Genomic DNA, 27,757 nt, shown 5'->3' on the forward strand with positions numbered 1-27,757 from the left:
TTTAAGTCAATAATTCATTAATATTGATAAAAAGTTATAGTTCCACTGGCAGATTATTTCACCACTAACAAAATATTTATTCCATGTTATAAGTTAAATAATCTACCAGTTGAACTTGAACTTTAATCAATATTAATGAATCATTGACTTAAAACAAGCTCATATTTCTTGATGAAAAATGACTTTTAAGTTAGTTTTGTCTTATTTCAAATGTAATAAGATATTTGCAGTAGAAAGCAGACTAAATACTTGGTAAGATTTTTTTTTGGAGTGTACTGGCGACCTGTGCAGGGTGACCCCCCCTCTCGCCCGGAACGTCAGCTGGAGAGAGGCACCAGCACCCCTCCCGACCCCACCAAGGGACAAGGGTGCAAGAAAATGGATAGATGGATGGATGAAAGCTGCTATTTTTATTTTTCCTCACATGATGGCGCCTCATAAAAAAGACTCTGAATAGTTTGGATGCTTGTTTTAAATCAACGATTCCTTGATATTGATGAAAATATCCAGTAGTTCCACTGGCAGATTATTTTACCTGCAATATCAAAAAAAAAGGCTTGAGCTAGCCCTTTATGATCAATACTAAAGAGTTATTTACTTAAAACAAGCTCATATTTTTTATTGAAAAGTCACTTTTAAGTTAATTTTCTTATTTCTGTATTTTCACACAAAATGAAGCTAAAAATACATGGTAAGATTTTGTGTTTTTGCAGCGTGCTGTCTCTATTTTTCCACATATTTTGGAGCCTCGCAGAAGAAAACCCAGCATAATTTGCATACCGACGCCTGTAAAGTGTCTCTGTTAGACCCCACACCATCAAAACACGCAGCTAGCCATCTGAAACTGGGTCAGGCAGAAATGATTTCAGCAGCCGAACGATACCCAGGATACTTTCTCTCTGGGGATTGTCTGCACCCAAAATGTGTTTCATGCACTCCCTGGCCTAAATCAGCTTTCAGAAAACATCAAACACCACACACTTACCAAGTGTCAAGCAGTGGTGTGGTCTGCAAGAATTAGGAGATAAACAATGACATATTAGTCGGAGGCTACAAAACCAAGCCTGGGTAGTATAGGGGCCTCCCCTTGTGTTTGAAAAGGAGGAAACTTAAATGTCACACAGAGCTGAGAGTGAACATTTGAATATGACACAGCGAAGGAGCAAAAGAGTGCAGCATGACTTGACCTCAGGTTGTTTTCACCAGCATTAGGGGCCTAATGGAAGGAAACTTCACAAAGGCAATAAAACATTCAACTCATTAATGATTAAGGGGAGAGGAAACGAATTAATGGACAGGTAACAACATCCTGTTTCATACTGTTGTCATAGAATAAACATAAAAACAGATTACAGAACTGATGGGATACATAATGGGGTTAAAACACAATTATGTTACTGAAAGAATGTGATCTTTCCATCAGGTCTGTCATTAGAGGTAGCATGCTTCTCTAATCGACTGATGCCTTCCTCAGCTCGTAGGAAATGAATGAGGTAATAGTCTAAAACGTGCTTTAGGAGGAAATTGAAAATTTTAAGTGAAACAAACACAACATTGAGTTGAAGTGAAATGAAACACACCGTCAAACAGACTGCTGCTCGTTTCCTTCCTGCGCTGTGCACCTTTCGTTTTCTCGTGGGTCATTTCCAACTACAAAGGTGGATGTTGTTGCTGTAAAGCTGAATTATGGTTGAGCGTTATCTTAAAAATGACGTAGTACCGACGTCACGCAATGCAGATGATGGGGCAGGACGCAAATGCGGTCCGAAACTAACCACTAATAAAAAATTTAAGCTGATATAGTAAAAAATGAATTGTTTTCTTATCAGTTAACTTCTCCCAGGCATGAGCGGGCGTTGGCGGCCATTGCCCGCCCACAGAGTTAGTCGTGCCATCCCGTGGACTTGAAACAGTTTGTTGTTTTTTACCTTAAAGTGGCCAACTCTCTGTTATGCCTAGATCGATTTGATGCACTAGGAGCTTCCGCACGTCCCATATCTGTGCCTTCTGTCACTTTTTTCACCTGTTAAAACCGTTTAGTCCGTTGTTAACACGTCGTAACCTGTTTTTCCGAGTCGCCCATAAACGCAACATGAGCGCTAAGACGCTCGCGCTGGCACATGACAGAGACCTTAGATTCATGGCAGCAAACCAGCAAAACGTAAAGGACTTTGCCCAGTTTTCCCCCAAACTAACCGACTGAGTTGAGTAAAGCTGTTGGATGCAGGTAATGTTAGCTAAAAGATGACTAGCTAATACCAATACAGCACGTTAAGCTTGTTAACAAGTAGCCTGTAGGCTACTAGGCTACTTGTTTTCTCTATGTTCAAAAGCGGGTAGTACTTGTTACATTCACCTGAGTAACTCTTTTGGAAAAAAGGTGCTTATGAGAGTAGTTTTACTGAACTGCATCTTTTTCTTTTACTTGAGTAATATTATTATTGCTACGATTCATTCCCCCTCCCGCCCTTGTTAAACTCGTCTGAAGCCGGAGCTTTCACAAACTCATAAGACGAACAAAATTCCTCATTTCAACTTTTTTATTTATTTTTTATATTCTCATAAAGTTACTACTTTATTCTTATATATGACGTAATTTACATTTTATTACGACTTTATTCTCATAAGTGAAAAAATGAATCTTGGCCTGGCACTCATGCTTTGTTGTAGAGCTGACTTGCTTTCAACATCCAAATAAATGGATGCTGTAAAATACTCGCCAAACAAGATGGCGGCCCTGGGCGCGCTGACGTCACTCTGAACTTTGGAAACCCAAGGAGTGGATTATTGAAAACAAATCCTGATTTTCCAAAAATTAAAATACAAAAAAAATGGAGAAAAACTTCAAAAAATTTCACAAACTTCACAAAATCTCTCCATTTTTTGTCTGGTTTGAAATAAAACAAACAATAAAACTTACTTTCAATTAACTTTTAAGCAAGATGAGCTTGTTTTAAGTAAATAGTTCATAATCGAAAAGTAAATAATGGCAGATTATTTAACTTATAAAAAGATTTTTTTCCCATGTTATAAGTGGAATAATCTGCCATTGGAACTATTGCTTTTTTTAAAATCAATTTCAATTTGCTATTGACATTAGTTGTAACTTGTTAAAGTATACTGAGATATTTAAATTAGAAACTACTAGCCCAAAAATACTTGGTCAGATTTTGTGTTTTTGCACTGAAAAATTTAATTGATTGGTAAAATTGATTTATCGCCCAGCCGTACGTCCCGGGTATTGATAACTAAATACTGACAAAGATTAAAAGCATGGGAGACAAATTTAAAGACCAACGCAGTGATAAACTCTACAGCTGATCTAAAAACATTTAAAGCTATGTTAAGTTTACTCAGCTAGTTTATCTAAAGGTGATCAGTTCCACTAAATTCACAGAAAACAACAAGACTGTTAATAAATTAAACACGGCAAACCCTTTTTCCTAACACAGTCCCTCCCAAAATGAAAACAACCTTTTGTATTAATTGTTTAATCTTTCCACATATCAACCCAGCCTACATCAGAGATGCAAACTGAAAGCAAAGTGCACAACGTTTTTCAGTCCAGGCTGATGAAAAGAGGCTCACTCTGAAGCTTTCGTTCACACTTTTGTCCCCAGGTTTTGTCACACATTCAGCAGCAGCTGGTGCACGAATCAGTGGCGACAATCAGACTTCTCACAGGACAAAGAAATGCACTGAAATAATGTGGGATACCATGCACTCCATCCATGTGATCCGGATCCATCTTGCTCTCTTCGGACTCTGAAAGGTTCACACTGTCCTCTCTTAATTCCCCCAAAAGGTCAGCGGCGTTGCCTAGCATCTCTGCTCATGCGGTGGGCCGGGTCAGGTGTTGACAGCGACGGCGACACGTGAAGGAATCATGAAAATCAGATCACAGACTCTGACCACTTACAGACTCCGTCGTGAAAAACTGACTCATAAATTAACTAAAAATAGGAGCTTCTTATTTTAGAAACGTCTGAATGATCTTCCTTTCCTGCTTTCGTCAAGAGCAACGCTTTTATCTGCAGCTGGAACCAGATATTTACATAATCGGTATAAAAAAAGACACAAAACGTTCTATTTTTGTACGTTTCTAACAATAAATAAGACAAAACTTTTCCTGTTTTAGCTCGGTTCTGCTTAGCAAAAGTATTTCTATCTGCTAAAAGCAAGAATATTCTCATGTAAACTGAACGATGGTCAAGTGTTTTGGGGTTAAATTTCACAATAGTCTGCGAAAATTTCTATCTGGCTGATATTTTTAGGCTCCAACCATTTTAGTAATTGATTATTCTATTGATTAATTGGGTAAAAATAAATTACATTATTAATTTATCCACTTTAGCTTATTTTAGACAATACTAGAAATACATAAAAAATGGAAATAATTAATTAAATTAATTTTTTAAGTAAGAAAATACAGATTTTATTGTCTAGAATGATTGCAGAAAGATAAATACTTCTAACATCAACCTGGGACGTCAGTCTGGTGTTGAATATTTATTTCAATTGATCAATTAATAAATAAATAGAAAGGACACCTTGCAGGAGTTTTGTTTTTTTACAGAAGTTGAATCAGGTGAAACTAAATCTGAGTTCTGGGAGAAACATATTTACAAAAACATACGGTTTTCCATCTTAAATGCAAGATTTATATACTTTTTGTCTTAATTACTGCTCATTTAGCAAACAGCCTTTTTTTAGTCTATTTATTACAGTTAATGATTAATCGATTACTCATAATAGTTGACGATTATTTGGTTCATCACGATTAGTCATTTCAGCCTTAGTTGCTTCATCATTTCCATGATGTTCTGGAGCTTTCTCTTTCCTCCTCTAGATGCAACAATGGTTATTTTGGATACATTTTTACACTTTTAATTAAATCCAGTCAAGGAAAATTCCTGAAAAACTAAAGATTTTTTTTATCCCTGATTTAATTTCCCAGCTCTGATTTTGTTTGTTCGATGTTTCAGCACAAGTACTTCAGCTCCTGCCTGCACTTTCAGAAACTTATTTGCTGTTATTGCAGGGCTGATAAACAAACAATGCATCAAAACACATCCACCCCTGGTGTTTATGCCGGAACATATTTGTTTAAACAGATGAACAAAACACCTGCAGGCATCTGGAAATTGTTCCTCCAGGATGAAACAGACTTTTAGAGTCTCTTCATGATCTGCTGCCTGTTTTCATTTTCCATGATGTCACACCTGTGTGTTGATACTGCTGCCTAAATAAACATCTACAGGCGTGTAACTAACAATTATTTAATAGTTAATTATCCTTTTCATTATTCAAACCATTAATCGATTAACTGGATTAAAAACGAGCCCACTCTGTATTTTATTATTAATAATCAAGTTACTATTTTAAACACAAAAATAAACATTATTGGGTAAAATGCAACAACATATAATTCTTTTTGTAAACACTTGATCATTTTACATGATTTTTGCATTAATTGAATAACAGAAGAGATTTTTAACCTACACTGAAAAAACACAAAATCTTTCCAAGTAATTTTCTCTAGTTTCTGGTTCAAATACCTCAGTGCATTTAAAATAAGAGAAAACAAAATGCAGGAAACTTTTCACCAACATAAAAGTTTGTTTTAAGTAAATTATTCCTTAATACGTGTTTTTTAAAAAGTATTAATTCCACTAGCAGATCATTTTACTGATAAGACATTTTTTACATGTTATACGTGAAACAATCTGCTTTTTTAAAATCAATATTCAAGAATTATTCACTTAAAACAAGCTGTCATATTTTGCTTAAAACTTACCAGTGAGGTATTTTTGTCTTATTTAAAATGTAATAAGATGTTTTCACTGGAAACTAAACAAAAATGCTTGATAATATTTCATGTTTTTGCAGAATAACCTGAAACAGGTGAATCTAAAGCTATGATACTTCTGAATTAGAAAAGTTTTTCTTCAATCCTAAATGCAAAATCAATAAAAATGTGTATATTCTTATATAGTTTTGGTTTAATTAATGCTCTGAGTGTGTTGTTATTTCAACAAATGGCCTTTTTTGATTCTGCATACTCTTAATCGATTACTAAAGTCCCCCAATAAGGGGGAATGTGAACTTCTGAATGATTTTTAAAGACATGTCATTTAGGAAATATAAATAATCCCGTCTGAAACAGGGAGCGGTTTCAAGTTGGGAAGAGAAAAAAGGTTGCATCTTTTTATAGCATCTACAAATATCTTGTTTCAGCTGCATTTTGTCTCCTTACCAACCGAGCACCATCATCATTTTTGTCGACTTCAACATGATCTCGATCCTATCTGAGTAATCCGATTCCTCTCTTCCTGATTAGATAATGATTTGCATGCTGGGGGGGGATCAGGGCCAGCCAGAACAGGAAGAACCGATCCATGTATGAGGAGAAATGAATAGCGTAATATATTCAGAGCTGCCAGTCTGAAAACAACTGAATGCGTAAACGGAGGTGAGCGAAGTATTTCAGCAGCTTGAGAAAGACTAAATACGGACTGTTTGCTCTTGGGAACGTCACGCCGCTGGACTGACAGTCACATGTCAGGTGCTTTATGAGGGAACTGTTTATGTTCCTTTATAGAAACATTTATATGGAAAAGTTTCTCTTGCGTAGATGTTAGGGATCTAGAAGCTGGCAGAGAGTGAACCCATTCACTGTCACGCAGCTTGAGAAGTGATTTGTGTTTAAACAAATTGTTGCTCCACGTAAACGGTGCAAAAACACAACAGCAGGTCACATGTTCTCACCAGGGTTTCCTTAAATAGCAGACGTTACGGTGACAAAACCTGAACCCTGAGCTGGGAAACCCTGAGGCACAATGCTTATTACAGAGACAAAAGAAACGGCTCCCTTCTCTTGGGGACGACCTTTTTTCCAACAGGGGTTGAATGTTTGCGCAAGCTCTCACAACACCCACGACTTGTGTGAAGGAAATCTGCTGTTTTGCAAATCTTGCAGAGTGAAAGCCACCAACTTTGTCATCATCCTGTGGTTGGAAAACACTGTTTTGGGTTTTCTGAACGAAAAAAGAAAAAGGGAGAAAAAAAAAATCGCAGTCAAATACAAACAGCGTTGGGCTTTTGTTTTTGTCCTGAAACTACACCGGTCTCTCCAGTGAAGTGAGCGCAGATTGCATCAGACTGATAGAGGGGAAGGACCAACACGCACGGTTGCTATGGAAAGAGTTTCCCTCCATCAGCTGCTCCCCGTCAAAGCACAGCCATGGGTGACTAACAGGTAGGAGGATCCGTGGGGCGGAGGGGAGGCAGCCAGGGGTTAGCTTTGAGTCTTCCCCCTGCAACTACGCAACCTGCCCCGACACAGGCAGGCCTTCAGAAATAGACGCTGAACTGCATTCAACACGCAGATGCTAACTGCCTGCACCAACGTGGGAAAACTCCTTTACTATAAAAGGTCCGTTAGCTCAGAGGGTCACTTTGCAGAGCAGAAAGACACGCAGCTCTGGAAAAAAGAAGAGCCCGCTGCTCTGAATCCCACTGAAAACCTCCTGGTTATTATTGATCTCTGAACTCTGCCTGAGGTAAAACGTTAGTGTTGTTGTTTCTAAATAAATATCAACTTGTTTTCTTTGCATTGCTTGAGGTCTGAAAGCTCTGAATCTACATTTCTGCTTGGGATTTCAGAGACATGTTGTTCATAGAATAAAAGACCAATGTTCATTTTACTCAAACCTAAAAGTAAAATCAGAGAAACTGATCATTTTACGTGGTCTCTTAATTTTTTCCAAAGCTGTCAGGGAGATTAATCAGTTTGTTGCTATTAACAATTCAATTAGGCTTGTTGCAATAAATCAATTAATCAACAAGCTCAATAATGTCCATTTGCTTGATTTATCGTTTTTCTCTCTTTCTACCAAAAACCGGACGATCAAACTCCTCAGCCTGGCGCTTTGGTCTCAGAAGGCCTTCATAATTCATTTTATTTCTTGTTTTTGTTGTTTTTTATGTATTTACTTTGGATATTTAACATGTTTTCCAGTTCCTGTGTTAAATGCTCATAATTTAAAGCTTGTTGATCTTTGATTATCAACAAGCTATTAGACCATTTATGTCATATCACCTGAAAATGGACTCAAAACAACAATATTATCATCTATCGCAATATCTTCCAATTAAAAGAAGATGCATAATATTATGCATTTTGTTGAAATTATGGTGTTTTTATTCGTGCTATGAGAATCTCACACCAGTTTACATATATAAATGATCACTTAAAATGATCAATTTCTCTGATTTTACTTTTTATAGGTTTATGTTTGAGTAAAATGAACATTGTTCTTTTATTCTATGAACTACTGACAACATGTTTGTGAAATTCCAAGGAAAAATTTTGTATTTATTAACAGAAAATAAGAAATGGTCAAAATAACGAAAAAAATGAGGTGCTTTCTAACCTCAAATAATGCAAAGAAAACAAGTTGAAATTCTTTTAGAAGCAACAATACTAATGTTTTAACTTGGAAACCAATACCTGGAGGAAAAACCAGGTTTTCAATGGGGTTCAGTGCAGTGGGTTTTTACCAGAGCTGCATATATAAATGTCAGTTTTGTAATAACTTAAATACTCACAGAAAAGTATTTCAACTCTGCGTAGTGAGGGCTAAGCATAATCTATTAAAACCAGGCTTCCCCTTGTCTATTTCTGCTTGGTGTTATCTGAGGAATTCAATGTTATGCAAACTACAAGCTCAACCCAGGAGAAACACCACTTAAAGTGGAACACCACATAAATAGACTCTAAATCAGACCAAAACAGAGAAAAAAAGAAAAGAGAGAAGCGACATTCACGGCAGTATGAATCACAGATTCTTGGAAAATGTAGGCGAGGCTTCGCTCACTCCCCCAGATTCAGAGTGAGGACTGCCCATCACTCTGAGTTCAGACTTGAATGTGACTTATATAATAGCTTTTTTTTTGTGGAGGCAGCCTTGTAGAACGGCAAGCCGCTCTCAGTCAGTGAGAAAAAAACAGTAAAACCTGACCAGACTTGAGAGGTAACATGCTGTCATACAACCACGGATGCTTTTTTTTTCTTTTGTGGTGGAAACATTAAATGTCTTTTTAATTAATCAGAAATGGAATCACGTGCTTTCCTCTAACACGTCAGTAAAAACCTTAAGACTTTCACAAAAAACAGTTTAAAAAAGTGACATTAAGGAACAGCATATTAAATGATAGTAAAACAAAACCTTTTCACTCATGGTGCTGTGAGAACAGGGCCGAAGTCAGGAAAATATGAGGCCCTGGGCTGGAGTCAGTTTGGTTCCCAACCCCATAAATTCTCTTTATTCGTCCAATTTAAGGTAATTTCAGGGTTTCCCCATGTGGATTATAAGACTTGCAGGAATCCAGACTGATAAAGCATTGTTTATTTATTAAAATTTTTTATGCACCAGTAACAGTGATAGCGAAGAGCTTAAAGAGTCTCTTTGGTGAAATGGTTGGAAGAACAATGGCAACACAGAACGGTGAGTATGTGACGCATAGAAACTGAGACCAGGTGTTTATTTTAATCAACCTCTGCTTGCTTTTACCATTTAACACGCTAACTACTTCAGCAAATAAAGTTACAAGTCAAAAAATGAATATTTACCTGCTTTTTGCCTCATCTTTAGGTATTATTAATAATGTCATAATAATTACATATTTTCAAATTTTCTATAAACTTCAACCCTGATATTGATAATTATGTAGGATTTCTCACCAGCGGTTTGAAATGTCCCGATACAACTTTTTCTCATCCGATAGAGATCCGATAGTAAAGCTTTGAGTTCTGGCCGATACCGATATTGACCCGATGCGATATCAGCACGATTCATACACACATTTATTACATATTTTATAGTGTGAAATGCTAGAAACGGATTCACCAAGTGGTATTACTCAGAGACAACAAGCGAAATCCTGGGGCGGACTAATTGCTGGAACGGCGTGATTCATGTGACGTCACACTTCCAGGAACTCTGTAGCTGACCGCCATCTTGGTAGGTGTCTGTAACTATCCGTCATGACATTTGCTATGTAGTTGCTATGGCAACAATAAACAAGCCACATTTTCTGTCTCATAAGGGTCGATCCCAACAAAAGAGATTTTGTTGATATTCTCTTGCACATTGGTCAAGAGTGTCAGTATATTTTCTTTTTGTTGCGCTTGCCTACCAAGATGGTGGTCCAGTGGTGCGGATCATTTCTGGTTCAGACCATGTATTGGAGGCAATCCGATACTTATTTTTTTGGATGATGAGACCAATTTCCAACATCACCTCTACTGGAGGGCTCTGTGTTTTTCATAAAAAGATCCTTAATGGAAAACAAAATAAAACAGACCAACAGCCTTTCCTGAAATTTCTTCATCCATGCAAATAAATGACCCCAAAAGTTTTCAGAGCTAATCTGGGCCTGTTAACCCTGTCACAATTATAAATTGTCCCAAATATTATTGAAATAAAGGATAACGTTGTTGTTTTGAGACCATTTCAAGTAATATGTTGATAATGGCATAATTATGCAAGTTCAACCTCTCAACGATCAAAAAGCTTTTATTTGGTAAAGAACATGAAACACTGTGACTGGGAGATATTGTGAATATTCAACATAAAAAAACAACAGAAACCTTAAATAAAATTGGATTTTGATGTTTCTACAAACAAAATATTAAACAACAAAATGGAAAATAGTGAGCTAATTTTAATTTATCATGTGATTAATTGATTAATTGTGCAGTCACTGAAATTTTAACTTCCCTTGAGTTCACAATTTTATGTATAGAAACTCAAAAGTATTAACCTCCTATTTGCAAAACAGGAATTAATGTAGAAAAATAAATCATTCAAACTTTAAGGCCTCCCCCCCAAAGAAGAAAACGTGTAGCCCTGGGTTACCGCCACAATAAGCCCTTTATAAAATCTGAATGCCAAATTAATTATCATTAAATAACGCATACTTTGGGCTGCATGGTGACATAACAAAGGAAGTGAGCAATGAATATACGATATATTTATAGAGAAGTGAAATAATGCATGCACATAGCAACCATCGATGTCATTTCTCAGATCTTACCAGTTTCACATCTCGAAACATTTACAAGGGAACAGATCACAAATTTTGGTTTTCCAGGCAATTCGCCTCAAATGTGGCCATACACAACATCACGGCTGATGTAACGAAAAGCTGTTTAACTCCCAGTCTTTAAAACTTCTGGATGTCAGCAACAAAACCTTTTCCAGTCAGTGCAAAGACTGAAAGTTACACTCACCATTTACTGTCAAAAGACACTAAAAAAGGATCTCTGAGTAAACAATGAGCTCTCAGAGGTGGCAACGCCTGCTTCCCACCAACAATGAAGGATTTGCTGTCACATTTCTGACAAATGCCCACCACCTGCACCTCCACCTCCCCCTGGGTTGTTTAATGTGTGTTTTGGTTGAGGTTGCAGTGTTGCAGCTTGTACAGCAACATAACCTGCAACACACATAACCACGCATGAGGGTCACTCTGATAAGATCCTATCACATGGGAAAAATAACCTGTTTGCTTAGTGAGCTGTCAGACTGTAAATCATGCAGACAGTTTTCAGAAAAGCACCTACAGTTGAGTCCCAGAGGAATCAGACATCTTGGTGCACCAAATGTAATTCAAGTAGACGTGACAGCCTGCAAAAGGAACTGAAATAATGTCCTTAAATGAGACAGAGCGCAGCGCATTCATATACAATCTGTCTGCTCTGATGCTTCTGCTCAAGTATTGCGATGTCACAACATGATCCTGTGCAGAACTCGCTGGATTTATAACGAAAACCCCGTTTTTTTTTTTTGTCTCGGCTGGAATAATCCCGCTGTGAGCTGCTGGTGCTGATCTGCCGCTAAAACGCGCAGCGAAACTTCAATCATTGCGAGTCCGGACGTGTACTGTCGGTAGCGGGTCGTTTACCTTTCTGTCGACGCTCCGTTGTTTTTGAGCCCGTCGTGGTGCAGCCCTACAGCCGGGTACAAATCCTGGGATTTTTTTTATTTATCTTTAATTTTTTTATTATTATTTGTTTTCTGCTTTCTTCCCGGCGAGGAGCAGAGCAGCCAGCCAACTTCAAACGGAGGCGGTGAAAGCGGTGAAGTAGTGCAGGGCAGAGAGTGAGTGAGAATATCCCTCCATAAGCACCGCCTCGGCTGCTCCCTGCGTGCACACACCCCTCCTCATGAACCGACACACACACACACACACACACACACGCACACACACACACACACACACACACACACACACACACACACACACACACACACACACACACACACACACACACACACACACACACACACACACACACACAGGCGCTGTGGAGCCGTCAAGTAATGCTCGTTAAAATAATCATTACCATTAGAATCACTTAAAGGAAATCGATGCAGGAAACACTTAATGCTTTTAGTGTGGAAAACAACAACAACACACACACATATATATCTATATCTATCTATGTCTGTATATATATATCTATAGATAGACAGATAGTTTGTTTTTTTGCCTACACAAATTCAGGGGGTCCCTTGCAGCAAGAAGGTTCTGGGTTTGATTCCCGGCCCCAGTCTTTCTGCATGGAGTTTGCATGTTCTCCCTGTGCATGTGTGGGTTTTCTCCGGGTACTCCGGTTTCCTCCCACAGTCCAAAAACATGACTGTTAGGTTAATTGGCCACTCCAAATTGCCCTAGGTGTGAGTGTGTGTGTGCATGGTTGTTTGTCCTGTGTGTCTCTGTGTTGCCCTGTGACAGACTGGCGATCTGTCCAGGGTGACCCCACCCCTCGCCCAGAACACTAGCTGGAGATGGGCACCAGCACCCCTGCTGACCCCACTGAGGAACAAGGGTGTAAAGAAAATGGATGGATGGACAAATTTTCGAGGTTACAATTAGGGTTGACACAATTAATTGAATATATTGCATAAATCGATTATTATAAGTATTCATCACTTAATTTAGTAATAGATTAATTGTTAACTGTAGTATATAGAATTATATAAATACATTTTACATTTAACACAAATATATTTTGTTTGTAAATATATTTTGACTAAAACACCTCAAGTGGCATTTAGTTATAGCTTCACTTGGTTCAAATTCTTGTTCTCCTGTATGTTTGAATATTTACAAGAAACCAAAAAGTGATAAAGTTTACTTTGCATTTTAATGTGTCTATTGATTTCTTAAAAGGTTTTATTGAGGGCAAAGCAGAACCAAAGTAAAATTTCTTGCTTGTGTGCACAAAGTTTCCCAATAAAGCTGACCCTCTGCATCTGACTGGCAAAATGTCCGGTTAAATGCAAATATATAAAGAACCTTTTAAAGAAATCTAAATAAACAAAATCAACTCAGACAAGACACCAAATACTAGCGGTACTGTAACTCACCTGAGCTAAGTTACTTTAATAAATTACCTGCCGCTGGGATTTATTGGTCCTATTTCTGCATTTATCATAGCTGACTGGTCTGAGTAGTTAATAAATCTGATTAGTAACCGCTAAAAAAAACAAACCAAAAAAAGTTGTAGGAGTTATATTTTAATATCGTTCAGCTGCTAACTGTATTTCTGCAAATTTCACCTAAATGTTTTCATCCTCAACTTCAAATTACATGAGCTTATATTAGTGGAATTAACACTAGTTCCAGTGTTTCCAGTAACAAAGTAGACAATAAGTCCTTAAAAGTTTGCAACCTGCAACTTTTAGAAGCATCCGTTCTTCGTGCAGCCACGCATCTACATTTATCTAAACTCAAGTCAAGTTTAATTGTGTAGCACATTTCAGCAACAAGGCAGCTCAAAGTGCTTTAGCTCGTAAAGGCGTCACACAGTCATGAATTATGAAGCAAGCAGTAAACATTACATTTTGTCATTAAAATCATCGAGCGAATATACATAAAACATATTGATCGATGTTCCAGTTACTACTAATCAAAAGCGACTGTAAGCAGGCAGGATTTCAGTCTGGATTTCGGCTGTTTTGCGGTTTAATGGAAGTTTTTTGTAGATCATAGAAGCTGAATGCTGCTTCTCCATATTTGGTTCTGGTTCTGGGGATGCAGACCAGAACCAGAAGATCTGAGGGGTCTGAAAGGTTGCTATGACAACAGCAGATCTTTAAGCCACTCAGCGATTTATAAACTACCAACAGTATTTTATGGTTTGTTCTCTGAGCTAAAGGAAACCAGAGGAAGGACTTTAGAACTGGGTGATGTGCTCTAACTTCCTGGTTTTAGTCAGAACGCCAGCAGCAGCGTTCTGGATCTGATTGAGTTTTAAAGCAGATCTGTGAAGACTCTGCTGCAGTAATCAATGCAACTAAAGATTTATGGATGAGTTTCTCTGGATCTCGCTGAGACGTTAGACCTTTAAATGTTCTTCAGGTGATAGAAGGCTGCTACTTTGTGACTGTCTTTATGTGTCCCTGAAGGTTCAGGTCAGAGTCCATCACCACACCCACATTTTGGGCCTGGTCGCTGGTTTTTAGCTGTAATAAATGAAGCTGAGTGCTGACTAGCTCGTTCCACTTTAGATGTAGAAGTTATAACTTCAGTTTTGTTTCTGTTTAGTGATTGGATGGTTCTGAGTCACCTGGTGACATCGTAAAGTAGAGCTGTGTATCATCTGTGGTGGCTAATCTTATTTTCTCCTGTCTTAATCTGATAGTGAAAACAGATGCTGAATAAGAGGAGGCCTAGGACTGAACCTTGGGGTACACCACATTTATTATCTTTAGACCTAAAGAGGAACGATCAAGAATCAGCACACAGGTTCAGTTGTTACAGCTGAAAACCGGAGATCTGGGTGTTTTGATGAACTCTGACCTGAACATTCAGAACCACATAAAGACAGTTACAAAGTCTGCCTTCTATCGTCTGAACTGAACGGCTTACCACTACAACACATTAAAGATTTGCTGTTGTTGTATCTCAGGTCTTCTGGTTCTGGTCTGCATCTCCAGAACCAGAACCAAATGGGGAGAGGCAGCATTCAGCTTCTATGCACCACAAATCAAGGAAACTGCAAAACATCAGAAACACCGATTTCCTTTAAATCAAGGATAAAACCCACCAGTTTAGAGCTGCCTTTGATTCGTAATACCTGTAACATTGATCAACATATTTGATGTTTATTGATGATTTTGACGATGGCATTTGACAAAATGTAACGTTTATTGCTTATTTCATATTTGGTTTCTGCATAATGTTTGTATGATGTTGTAAAGCACTTTGAACTGCTTTGTTGCTGAAATGTGCTGTACAAATAAACTTGAGTTGATGTAAAAGTTGCAGGATGGCAGCTGCACTAAACTGCTTGCAAAAGACCTTTTTATTTCTATGCAGTAGTGATTCACTGAGAGGCTCCATGCCTGATCCCTGAAGCAAAAGCACAAGAAAATTCAGCTGCAATTTGTCCAGAACTGTATAAATCGACCCAGTAGGTTTTGAGATTCTGCTCTGTGGAGTGAAAAATCAAAACTTGAACTTCTGAGGCATGTTGAGCCACGATATGTCCGGAGGGGGGAAAACAAGACATTCACCGCAGTGAGGCATGGCAGCTCCTCAGCGCTCTGGGGCAGCTCGGCTCCCACTGGCACAGAAAACCTGCAGCGAGAGGGATTTGATTGGGAAAGCCTCTGACGAAGCTGTGGACCTTCAAACAGGGTAATGATTCCAAGCAATTCTCAAAGTCCACCAAGGCGTGGTTCAGAAAAAGTTCAGAAAGATACAGGACTGGCCGGTATGGTTATCTAACTTAAACGCTTGTTGAAAATCTCATTGAAGCACAAAAACCCAATGTTATTAATGAACTACCAGAGGTGAGTAGAGTACCAAACAACTGTACTCAGATAATAGCAGCACTACTTCAACATATTTTTACTTAAGTAAAAGCAAAAAGGTTAAAAAATGATGCCATCAGACAGACAATAACTTAGTTATGTCCAAATTCTGGCATTTTAAGGACTAAAAAAAAGCTAATACAAAGAAATAGCATGATTGCAAAATACCAGATTCAGCACTATGAAACAAATTCTTAGAGTCATGAATGCAAACATGCTGCATGTTAGAACAGGGTGAAGTTACTCCCAGTGCCAAAAGGCCCAGCAGGTCGAAAGTAACATGAGAAAAACAAGAAGTAAGACGAGAAGGCTCTACCTTTCGCTGAAACTGTGGGTATGTGTCTGTATCTCATGCATTTCTTGTTTTTTCTTCATTCAGTAAAGTATTCAGAAAATTATCTGCAAGGGTTAAAGGCTGTTTCGCAGATTGGAAACATATTTAGGCCAGTTTGTAGCAAATATTTTAGAAAAATTCAGAAATTTTCAGAAGTTTAAAATTTTCAACCTTCAAAAGTCTGAAATTTTCACGTTTCTTTTTTTAATTTCTGAGATTAATCTAAAATGTTTTTACTAGCATGTTTTCAACTTTTCAAAATTTGAAATTTCAAAGATTTTGCTAGAAAATTTCTGAGATTAATCTGAGAATTTTTTTTTTAGAAACAGTTCAACTTTTCAAACAAAAAAAATCCAAGTTTTTTCTAGAAAATTTCTGAATGAATGGTCACTTTCTTGTAAACTTTTTAATTTTGAAGCACAGATTTCCTTGTTTATCTAGAAAATTTCTGAGTATTTTGGCTGGAATTCACTCCTTTTTTCCCCATCTACAATGACTGATACGCCATTGAATTTAAATGTCGTGATTGGTTGAAAAAGCAAGCACAGGGGACCCCTGAATGTTGTCTGCCCAAGGCACCCAACATGTTTGGACCGCCCCTGCTCATAATGAGCTTCAGATGACACACAAAGGGAATAATTTTGAAATCACAGTCAAAGCAGTATTTTGCAATTGATTTGAAAAACCACTGGAATACATTGAGAAATTTAAATTGTTCTTTGCTAGTTTTATTGCAAACAGCTGGAATAGTTTGCATATTTTTCAGTATTTAAAGCATTTTCTCTTGCAACACGTTCATCAGCAGAACGGAGAGCTGAACGCCATGATGCTAGCAAATGATGTTGGCGGAGAATAATAACTGAGCCACGGTATTTGGTGAAGCACATGATTTCTCATTCCAGTGATCACAATAGTGAGGGATTAGGCGCCACAATGAGGACGAAGCTGGCGGGAGAGGATAACAGACAGCGAATCATGTGGGTGTCCGGGAGAGACGACGAAGAGGAGGATGAGTGAGGTCAGGCCTCTCTGTCTGGGTTCAGCGGGGAAACTTTCCTCTTCGGCTTTATAATCCAAACCAGCAGCACTTAACTTCCCACTGCCTCTGCTCCTTAACGCCCTCACAGTCTGCCGACTCAAATCTTTGTTTTCGTCTGACGTCCTCTTCGGGATTTAACAGCTCTCTGAGGACACGCCGTGGTGACAGTCGGTACTGCGTCGTGTTTTCAGGCCACTGAGAATCATTTTATAACAGCTGGGAAATAAATAGTTACATTTACTTGAGTACATTTTAAAAACAGTACTTTCAGGAGTATTTTACTATGCTGTACTTTTTTACTTCTACTTAAGTAAATTTATTAATTAGTATCACTATTCTTATTTGAGTTAAATTTTTCTGGATTTTTTAACCTCAAAATAAAAAACAAACACGTTTTAACCAAAAATGTACCAAATAAAGAAACCGTATTGTTATTTTGATTTTTAAAATGCCAAAATTGACATGATTTTTAAATATTAAATGATACTTGAGTACTCGGTACTTGAGTAGTCTTTTTACTAAATACTTTTCTCTTGAGTAATGTTTTTGGACTGCTACTTTTTTACTTTTACTCGAGTAAACATATTTTTAAGTAATGCTACTTTTGAGTAACAATTACATCTGCAATCAAGTTAACTATTTTACCTCCAGTTTTAAAAATGTTGGATGTATTAAATATGCATATTTGGCACTTAACAAAATGTGCCAAATATGCACATTTTATACTTTATAAACATATTTTAACAAAGACAAAAAGCAAAGTCTGTCACTGGTTTTCACAATATACATTTATATTTTTGTTTTTATGATGTAAAGCTCTTTGAACTGGCTTGTTGCTGAAATGTTCCTCACAAATAAACATGAGTAAAATATGTCTTAAAAGAAATGTGACTTTGTAATTTAACGTTTTGAAATTTGACCTCCGTCTCTTTAAGAAACTCCCGTTCTTTCTAAAACAGGAAGTCACCACAACATCGCTCCTCTGTTGTCCCTTTTGCAAAAAGTAGCACATATAATGAGCTCAGCAGGTGTATGCTAATTGCTGCTGGCTAGTCTGAAGGAGCTGAGTGGGGGAATCGCGTCCCATCAAACAGCTGAATGGTTGCCATGGAGACTAAAGGATTTCTCACACATGCATGAATGAATAAAAGCAACACTCCAGGTATGTTTTTGATCAAGACACATTATGTGATTAAAATTAAAAAAAAGTTGATTTTATGCGATATAGATCCTTTAAAATTGCGATTTAAATAATAAGAACATGAGGTTTAAGGTTTTATTACTCGTCTGTACAACACCGTACATTACAGACAAAATAAAAAACATGAACAAGGAAGAAAGCGAAGGGCACAGCCTGCCTGTAAGAGCTTTTATATCATCTTCATCTGAAGTTTTGTTCGTCTCACTACAGCAGTAAGTGACTGATGGTAAATCATTATTGTGACTCCACAAATATCTATACAATCTCCAAGACTGTTTTGCTGTAGTGCATCACAAAAACTGTAAAAACCTCAATTTATACAATTCATTCTGAAAATAAATCACCTAAAAAAAAAAAGTGAACTATTTTAATTTTCCAAATTATAGCACTGAGTGACGTTTCAAATGTTAAGCTGCAAATTAAACACCTGAACTGGACCCGACACACACACACACCATATGTACAACAGAGGCAACAAAGAAAACATCTTTTTTTTCCTTTAAACTTCCAGCAACAAACTTCAAATTCACCAAAAGGCAGTTTCCCATACATTAAACGGTAGCGTCTTCAATCATGTTTGCAAAAGAAGAAACAAACATAAAAAAGGCAACAATAAATAAAACAAATGGCACAGAAGGTCTGAACAATCTAAAGCGGAAAGCACGACGTTTTGTGAAATATTCACAGGAAACTGAATGAAGCAAAATCACAACCTAATTACAGAGGTGAGTATTACAGTTAGAATTCAATATAGTATTTGTATTTACAAGCATTTGTACAAGCGAGGACATTAAATGGGGGTTTAAGCTTATTACTATATTAGTAGCAGAACAATCAATCATATAATGCACTAGATATAAACCTTGTAAACATCACCTTTCATCTCAGATTATGTTTATATTTGCCAGGTTTATAAAGTATTTGTCCTTACTTTAAGGCATAAGTATCAAGCTTAGGAGTGAGCCTAAGATTTTGTTTTAAATAAGCCAGATTTTCTTTTGTAGGTTTCACTTTAAAGAGGATTTAAAAAAACAAAAACGAACCTCTCTACCACTCTGGCGAGTGAAAGCAAAACTTCCCCGTGTCTCTGGGTGGGTTATAAGATCTCCTCCACTCCGTGGGCAAAGATCATGACCAGGCCGGGCTCCAGGATCATGTCCTCGCCCATGTGCTGGTTCTCGCAGGCCATCACCACCACCGCCTGCTTGCCGGGAATGCGCTTGGCCACGTAGTTCTCGTAGTAGCGCCTGTTCATCTGCCGCGTCTCCAGCGTGGCCAGTCCCTGCGGCCAGTTCCGCTCGTGGGCGTTCTCGATCAGGTCGTTGACGATGGACAGCGGGCAGCCGCTGTCGATGAGCGAGCGCTTGATGACGGCCTGCAGGACGGCGTCCGGCGTGGAGATCATGCCGCCCCAGCGGGTGACTCTGGCCGGCTGCATGGAGTTCACCCACCTGGAAACGAGACGGAGTCGAGCTCAGGAACGGGTCAAAGGTCATGGACCGGGAGGAAAAACGGGAGTTTTACTCACTCCAGGATCTCGTTGTACTCTATGCTCTCTTCGAGGTTTTGGAGGTTCGGGTTTGCGCTGCGGATCGCTCTCATGTACGCTTTTAGCAGCTGAATGTCTCGTTTCTGGACCGGAGGAAGAAAAAAAAATGCAACTCAGTTACAGACTGAAAAATCTAAACAAACTAACTAAAAAAGAAAAATCACAATGTTTAATTTCTAACATGTTTTCTTTCTACTACATTTTGTTGCAATCAAATCCACTTAAAAAACATGATTAAAGTTTAACCTAACAAAAATCTGGAAATTTTCACAATCTGAGTGAAGGAAAAAATTCACAGAGGGAATCTACACTCAGACAAAAACAGAGTGTTAGAGTCAGGCTAAGAACAAAATGATATAACAGAATAAAGTCCTAACAATGAGAGAAAAAAAGTGCAATAATGAGGAACAAAGATTCAACAAAAGAATAAAGTTAGAACATGAGGAAAGAAACAACAATATAATAAAGTCATAATAATACAAGAAAAAAGTCAAACTTCAAGAAAAAAGATGCAATAATACGAGAATAAAGTAAACATGAGAAAAATTACAATGATACAGGAATAAAGTTGTGCAACAGTTAAGTGAAAATAGATTAAAGTTGTAATAATACAAAAAAATACGCAAAAATACAAGAAGTCATAACATGAGAATAAAGTCACAACAATAAACAAAAAGTTGTAAAACAAGAATCAAGTCGTATTACTAAATAAAGTTGCAATATTAGGAGAATAAAGCAGTAATTTTATAAGCACCACAACTTAAAAATTAACAGGAATGTTGAGCATCTTGTAAAGTTTTACAAACAGAAACTTAATCTTTAAAGGCATCAGAATCAAATTATTATCAGCTGCAGGACTTTGAAATAATTACTGTGCAGATTTCAAATGAAGAATCGCAGACGAGTCGGTCACATCAGATCCTGATAAATATCGGAGCTTTGCTCTTTTTGTTTTCTAGTGCTGGTAATAATGACTTTATCCTCGTATTTTCTCTTTCTCCAAAACTCTCAGTCAGATAAATTTACTCTGATGCCTTTAGATTAGTCTCTGTGTGTAAAGGTTTTCTAAAATGTCAGTAAAAGTCTCTCACTTGTTCCCCCAGCTGGTGTTTATGCTCAGCCACGGTTTTCTCCAGCTCTGAGATCTTGGTCTGCTGCTGCTGCACGACGCTCCGTAAATGTTTGATGCAGTTGTGGTTGGGCAGCTCGTCCTTCGGCATTTCAAGCCTTCAACAACAGCAGCAGATTACCCAACAGTCACAAACTAACAGCAGAACATCCTTATTTATTTATTTTCTTGCCCAGCTGATGCCACCTACCCACACCCCTCCTCGCAGTTGACTGGCCTTTTCGGGTTGTGCTCACAGTCCTTGAGGTGCGACTGCAGCTGGTCCAGCCGCAGCGTCGCCGTGCAGCCGAAGCTGGCGTTGTCACAGTTGATCTGGAGTTTGGACAGCATGTTGCGCATGATGCGGGGCACGGGCCGCAGGTGGGCGAGCGTCACTACTGTGCGGTCCACGGGACAAATCTGTTGCTGGGCAAACCACTGGGTTATGCAGGCGTTGCAGAAGGCATGTTCGCAGTGTGGAGCCTGAGCGGAAAAACAGATTTTACAAGATTAAGAAACACAGCTGAAATGAAATATATTTATTTTTTATGCTTAGTTAGGATTACCAACATTTTCCGCATTTGCTAAATACTGGAATAATTAATTTTTTTTAGATAATTTCTTCCTGTTCTTTAGTACTTTGGTTTTCAGTCAAATGTCTTCAGCGCCTGAAATTCACTGTCAGAGATGGTAAAGTATCCAAAAATTGTCCTCAAGTAAGAATAAACTACTTCAACGTAGTTTTATTCAAAAGTAAAAAGAATGATTTGGTAAAAAAAATCTACTCAAGTAGATTTGAGTAGATTAAATAAACATTTATTTAAAAATAAATGTTTATTATTTATTTTTAAATAATAAACATCGGCTATTTATTATTTAAAAATCCTCAGGTAAACCAAAAAACTTTTTTTTTTGTATTTTAAAGGCCAAAATGGAATTAATTCAGATAATGACAATTATGATCCCAAAATCAAGCAAAAAAAAATAAAAAATCCCCATCAATTTCCAAAACTTATGAAACTTTAACAAAAACTGCAGGTGTGTGTTTGTGTGAATTTTTGGGTTAGTTTTCAGTTCAGTGAAATCACTCAGCCGGTCGAGTATTCAGAAAGTTTACTCAAGTAAGAGCAGCGATACAATTACTCGAGTAAAAATAAGAAATGCAAAAGTAAAAGTTTGTTTTTTCTTCAAAAGGTTGCATAAGCATAAGCAGTTACTGCCCACCAACTCTGGTGATTGTGCCTCAAATAATCAATTCCTGTAAATATAGTTTTTATAGTGCAGAATTTTCCTGTGTTAAATTAACATCCATCTGTGAAAATAATGGCTGATTTCTTCTCCGTGAGGAATATCTCTTGGTCGTAAAACATAAATTTAACCATCTTTACAGTTTATTTCTACATTTATTATTGTTATTTCTATTGTAATCATTGTGGATATATTTGCTTATTGATTAAGATACTTAATTTTAGTTTTTCTTCATGGGATAAAGGTTTATTTGAGGGAAATAGAGTTTTTTTCTGTCAGCAGATTTTCCAGAAGCTTCCAGCTTTAGAAATAAACGATGTACAGCTGTTAAAAAATTAAGAGACCACTTAAAATGACCAGTTTCTGATTTTACTCTATATAGGTTTATGTTTGCGTAAAATGAACATTGTTCTTTTACTCTATGAACTTAACCCAAGCAAAAATTTAGTATTTATTAGCAGAAAATGAGAAATGGTTAAAATAACAAAAAAAAAGAAAATAAACGATGCAGAGCTTTCAGACCTCAAATAACGCAAAGAAAACAATTTAATATTAATTTAGAAACAACAAAACTAATGTTTTAGCCCAGGAAGAGTTCAGGAATCAATATTTGGTGTAAAAACCAGGAGGTTTTCAGTCGGTTCATTGCAGTGGGCTCTTCATTTTTCCAGAGCTGTATTATCTATTGTAAGTCTAACGTCTAAAATGAACGACTGCATAGATTTACTTCTCAGACAAGGAAGTAAATATTTGTATTTTCCTGGAATATTAAAAAAAGTTAGAAGAAAGCGTAGATTTAACTTTATATCATCTGCCTGCTGTTGAAAGCAGCAGCAGCACAAAGTCAGGTTTCCATTGCTTAAAGGAGCTGCTCTAGTTGCAACATTTCTACTAGTTGATGCTACAAAATATAATCTTTGTGCTGCAGCTCAGCTGATGTTTCTCTTTCTGCAGCAGTAAAAAAAAAACATGAAGCCGATTCAGCAAAAAATGTGCAACTGAAAACGTTCAGATGCAATAAAAACAAAAAGCTTCATTTATTACAAAACCAGCTATTCTGGAAAAAGATGCACATTGAAGTGGTTTTTATATTTCTGTATAATTGAGCAGATTTAAGCACCTTCAAGCCAAGGATCAACCTTACAAATCTTTTTTTTTTTTTGTCAGATATTTTGCCTGAAATCTTTTGATTTTCCCAGGATGTCAAAAATACGCAGTTTATTTTAGGTCAACATGCGTCTCTATTTACCTCAAATATCGTAAATTAACGTAAATGAAAGCAATGACATCATCATCTGTTACATTAATCTCAATAGGGATAAAAACCTGATAGTGAAGCAGTGAAACAGCAAAAAGAAATAATTCTTGTTCTCCTAACTCACCTAAAACAAAAAGGATTTATCTTATATGGTGCATGAATCTTTAGAAACGGTTAAATGACGACGTACCTGCACTGGTTCCTCTAGCACTCCACTGCATATGGGACACAGGAGGTCTTCATCCACCTCACCCTGGAACCTCGTAACGTCGTACCCCATGGTACACAACCCACAACCTCCTGAAAAACAGCAACAAACAGGGAAAATGGGTTTTCACAACATCATTCATCTCTATTCAGTCTGCAGAATCACGCTCCAAATCCCTGATTTCTTTCAAATGCCCCATTTATGAGCATGAACTGTTGTGATGTCAAATGAAACAACAAATTACCAAACCTTAAAAATGAATCTTGTTTGATTTAACAGCAGATTTTAGACTTCATCTCATTTCCAGTGTTTTTTTAACCCTAACTTGTGCCAAATAACCATTCAGGTGATTAAAGCTGCAGGTCATGATAATCAATATGGGCAAAGATGCAAATTAGGGCCAAAATGATGAATCAAATTAATCACAATTAACTACATTAATCGTTATTAATCGATTATTGAAATAATCGTCAACCAATTTAGCAAATGATTAATTATTAACTGGAGTATATAAACTCAAAAAGGCTGTTTGATGAAAGACAGTCACCAAAAACTCATAAGTCAAAAACTGCACAATATATATGTGTGTGTGTGTGTGTGTGTGTGTGTGTGTGTGTGTTTTGCATTTAAGTTGAAAGCGTTCATCTTTAAAAGTGGAATTTTTCACTTAGTTCAAATTCTGTAAAAAAAAATAATAAATGTCTTATTAAGCGCATTTTGTTGTCTATTAATCCAAAAATAAAAAAATCATGAATAGATTAATAGACAGTATTTTTTTTTAGCTGGAGTTGAAACCTTTTCTACAAATGATCAAATGTTCATTAAAGGAATGTTATTGCATTTTAGACAATAAAAGTTTTCTTATTCAGAAAAAGTGAATTATTTACATATTTTAATGTTTTCCAAATATTATAAGATTCAAGTGGATAAATTAAAAATATGTAATTTCTTTTAATCCAATTAATTGTCAAAATAATCGATAGAATAATCAATTACTACTTCAAATTAATCTTTACATACAATATTTTTCAGCTTTTAAGTTAAGTTACCAACTAATAATAATAATAATAATAATAATAATAATACATTTATTATTGACTTTTATTTAGGATCAATAAAAAAGATTAAAATAAATAATGTATTTTATTGGAACCGATATCCAAGCATGTTTAGGTGGGTAGCCATTTATTTATCAATATTTATGAACATGAATTGATTCATTTTCACCGGGCTGAACTGAATTTAGAACTAGTTCTATTTAAGGATGAACTGGTACCAACCTCACACACAAAAGGCCTCAAATGTTTCCATTCAGCTCTTGATCTTTTGCCGATGTCTCACATCTGGCAAAAGCGATTTATCTTCTGAAAATGACACATACGGTGCCTAAAAACACAAAAAAAGTTTCATTTATTTAGTTTTTGTGTCAAATGTTTCTAATTTCTAGCATCAGACAAAGATAAACTGAGTAAGAAAAATAATAATACTGTGACTTGTAGACATATTTTGGACATATACATTTTAGAAGAAGAGTATCTTACAGTGGTTATCATATTAATAGGATTTACTGCATTGGTTGTAGGCCTGTCACAATAGCAAATTGTTCTGGACGATATATTGTCCCAGAAATTATTGCGATAAACAATAATATTGTTGTTTTGAGACTATTTTGAAGTAATATAAAAGGTAATGGCATAATAATGCAAGAACACATTCTCAAAGATCAATAAACTTTAGATTCTAATGAGCATGTAACACTGGTAGACATTTTAAAAATTCAAAATAAACAAAAATAAAACAAACTTTGAAGCCTCTGTAAACAAAATTGTCCTTCAAGAAAATGGCTAGTTGAGACCAAAGTACCAGACGGGAAACTTTTGTCATCCAGTTTTTCGTAGAAAAAGAGGAAAAAAGAAAAGCAACGAATCATGCAAATGGAAATTAATGACCTTGTTTTAATTTATCATGCAATTAATTGATTTATTGATTATTCCAACAGGCTTGGTCATTTGCCAAATATAATATTATTTGTTAGACAATGGACAGACATTTATTTTGCTTGTTCTATGCAGTGGTTTTTGCATTAAGTCTCCATCTTTTCCCAGCTTCTTGTTCAGCGTTGAATAATGAAACTCAACTGTGAGCTATAGAGCTCTGGATGTCATTTTGGGTTCTTCTTTAATTCCCTCTTTGGTGTAATTTTGGTATGCCAGACACTCCTGGAAAGAGTGATTTTCTCCATTTGGCAGAGGTTTTCGCTGAAGATCAAACTGGTTTGTAACTTTATTGGTTGTACAGATGATTTGTTGCTTCTTGAGAGCTTTCGTCTATTTCATGTTGTCAAACTGGTTCTATTTAAGATTTTTTCCTTAATGCAAAGATCATGCAGGGGTGTGGCTTATGAAAATATATTTATCACAAATAATCATGATAAACTAAATATTTGGCCAAATCGGTCTGGACTAAAATAAATAAAACTTGTTTTAAAATGTACTCTTGTTGTCTTTGTCCAAAATTGACCAGGAAGAAAATAGAGAAAAATAAATCGTGTATTTTTGCAAAACAATGTATATGTTCCCTTTTTAAACTGTTTAAGCATTTTAACCTGTAACACACAATAAAGCTACTTTTAAAGGTAAACTATCGAACAGCGTAAGTCAGAACTTTGCACAATAAAAAAAAGAAACCCCGTCCATTGGAGACGCTGTTATTTTTCACACAACACCCTTGAATCACCGGTAAATTATCCTCCATATGTGCATCTCCTCAGGGACACGCATTCCCAACATCTCTGTCTGTCCTGTCCCAGTTTGCTGCGGACTGACCCAGTTTAAAAAGAAGCCATTTAAAGATATTTTCCCACCTTCTTCCTCAGCATGCCTTGCACAAGTTCTGCTTAGCGCCGAGGCTCGTGTTAACTACGTGGCTGGTTATTTGCTTTTAACACTAAATCCGACATAACAGAGGGTTATAATGCCTTAAACTGGCGGCTGGGTGGGAAAAAAAAACTTTAAAAATGCTTGAGGTGAGACACCAGCAGAGCTTGGTTGTCACGATTTGAATTTGAACATCTGCTAACTAGCTAGCCTTATTAGCAAATACGATATTAGCTTTAGAGCTAAGCAACCTGAGCTCAGTTGGGGAAAAATACACAGAAAAACAGTTGTTTACAGTCAATGATGACAAAGGTAATCTTTAAAACGATCGATATACTCACTCCGACATGAAGTAAATTGAATTCTTATCAGGGTATTTGAGTATTTCGGACGTCGTGCCGCCACTAGCTCCTTGCTAGCCACGTCCTGCTACATCATACACGTTAGAGTTCACGCAGACAGACGGAAACGTGATGACGTAGATTAGGTACCTAGTTTCTGTTAAAATTTTGAAGAATATAACCGTGTATAACCGTATATTGTTAGAGTGCATGTAATTTATATTACAAAATCTATTGTACTAAAAAAATAATTAAATATAATTTTAAAAATACCATACTGAACAAAATATTTCATTGATCAGAAGAAATATTTGTTATTCTTGATGTTTTGGTTCAATACGCAAAGCAATATAACTTCATTTCTATTCAATTAAATGTATTTTTGATTCACCACTGAGGAAAAGTCTCAAAAGTCCAACAGATCTTAGATTTAATTGACCTTTGTTTCTAATCAGTAAAGATGAGTTATATTAAATTAATGAATATATTAAAAAATAAACGCATATTCTGTGTCTCTGGTAGAAATAAGGAAATCTCTCTTTGAGAAAGGATGCTATCATGATACATTTTAAATTTCAAAGGATATATTTGTTGTGCCATCATCTAAAGGTTAGGGTTATTATAGTTTAATATTTTTCATATTATAGAAAAAGACTTCAACTGGAGAAATATTACTCAAAACAATCTAAAAAAAATTACATCTGA

The 27,757-nt window shown here is 36.6% G+C and overlaps 2 protein-coding genes across 3 annotated transcripts in view; both read right to left on the reverse strand.

Annotated features, from left to right (window-relative positions):
* Nucleotides 1-12,217, reverse strand: part of dgkaa (diacylglycerol kinase, alpha a) — a 38,173-nt gene extending 25,956 nt beyond the window's left edge. The window contains exon 1 of the mRNA XM_081609226.1: nucleotides 11,971-12,217. The gene's annotated coding sequence lies outside the window, so the exon portion shown is untranslated. The remainder of the gene's footprint in view (nucleotides 1-11,970) is intronic.
* Nucleotides 12,218-18,525: 6,308 nt separating this feature from the next.
* rnf41 (ring finger protein 41) lies at nucleotides 18,526-27,212 on the reverse strand. 2 transcript variants are annotated; one of them, XM_008414455.3, is made up of 7 exons: nucleotides 27,053-27,212; nucleotides 25,116-25,221; nucleotides 23,818-23,927; nucleotides 21,333-21,604; nucleotides 21,105-21,240; nucleotides 19,993-20,096; nucleotides 18,526-19,915 (listed from the first exon to the last, which is right to left on the reverse strand). In XM_008414455.3, exons 3-7 carry the CDS (start codon nucleotides 23,905-23,907, stop codon nucleotides 19,561-19,563), a joined length of 957 nt encoding a protein of 318 aa, XP_008412677.1. In that variant the 5' UTR covers nucleotides 23,908-23,927; nucleotides 25,116-25,221; nucleotides 27,053-27,212; the 3' UTR covers nucleotides 18,526-19,560. The 2 variants fall into 2 exon arrangements, with proteins under 2 accessions (XP_008412677.1, XP_008412679.1); XM_008414457.3 differs by lacking the exon at nucleotides 25,116-25,221 and having other exon boundaries at nucleotides 27,053-27,182.
* Between the last annotated feature and the right edge of the window lie 545 nt (nucleotides 27,213-27,757).

The sequence above is a fragment of the Poecilia reticulata genome, chromosome 7, assembly GCF_904066995.2.
Source record: "Poecilia reticulata chromosome 7, P_reticulata-male-v2, whole genome shotgun sequence".
Taxonomy (NCBI): domain Eukaryota; kingdom Metazoa; phylum Chordata; class Actinopteri; order Cyprinodontiformes; family Poeciliidae; genus Poecilia; species Poecilia reticulata.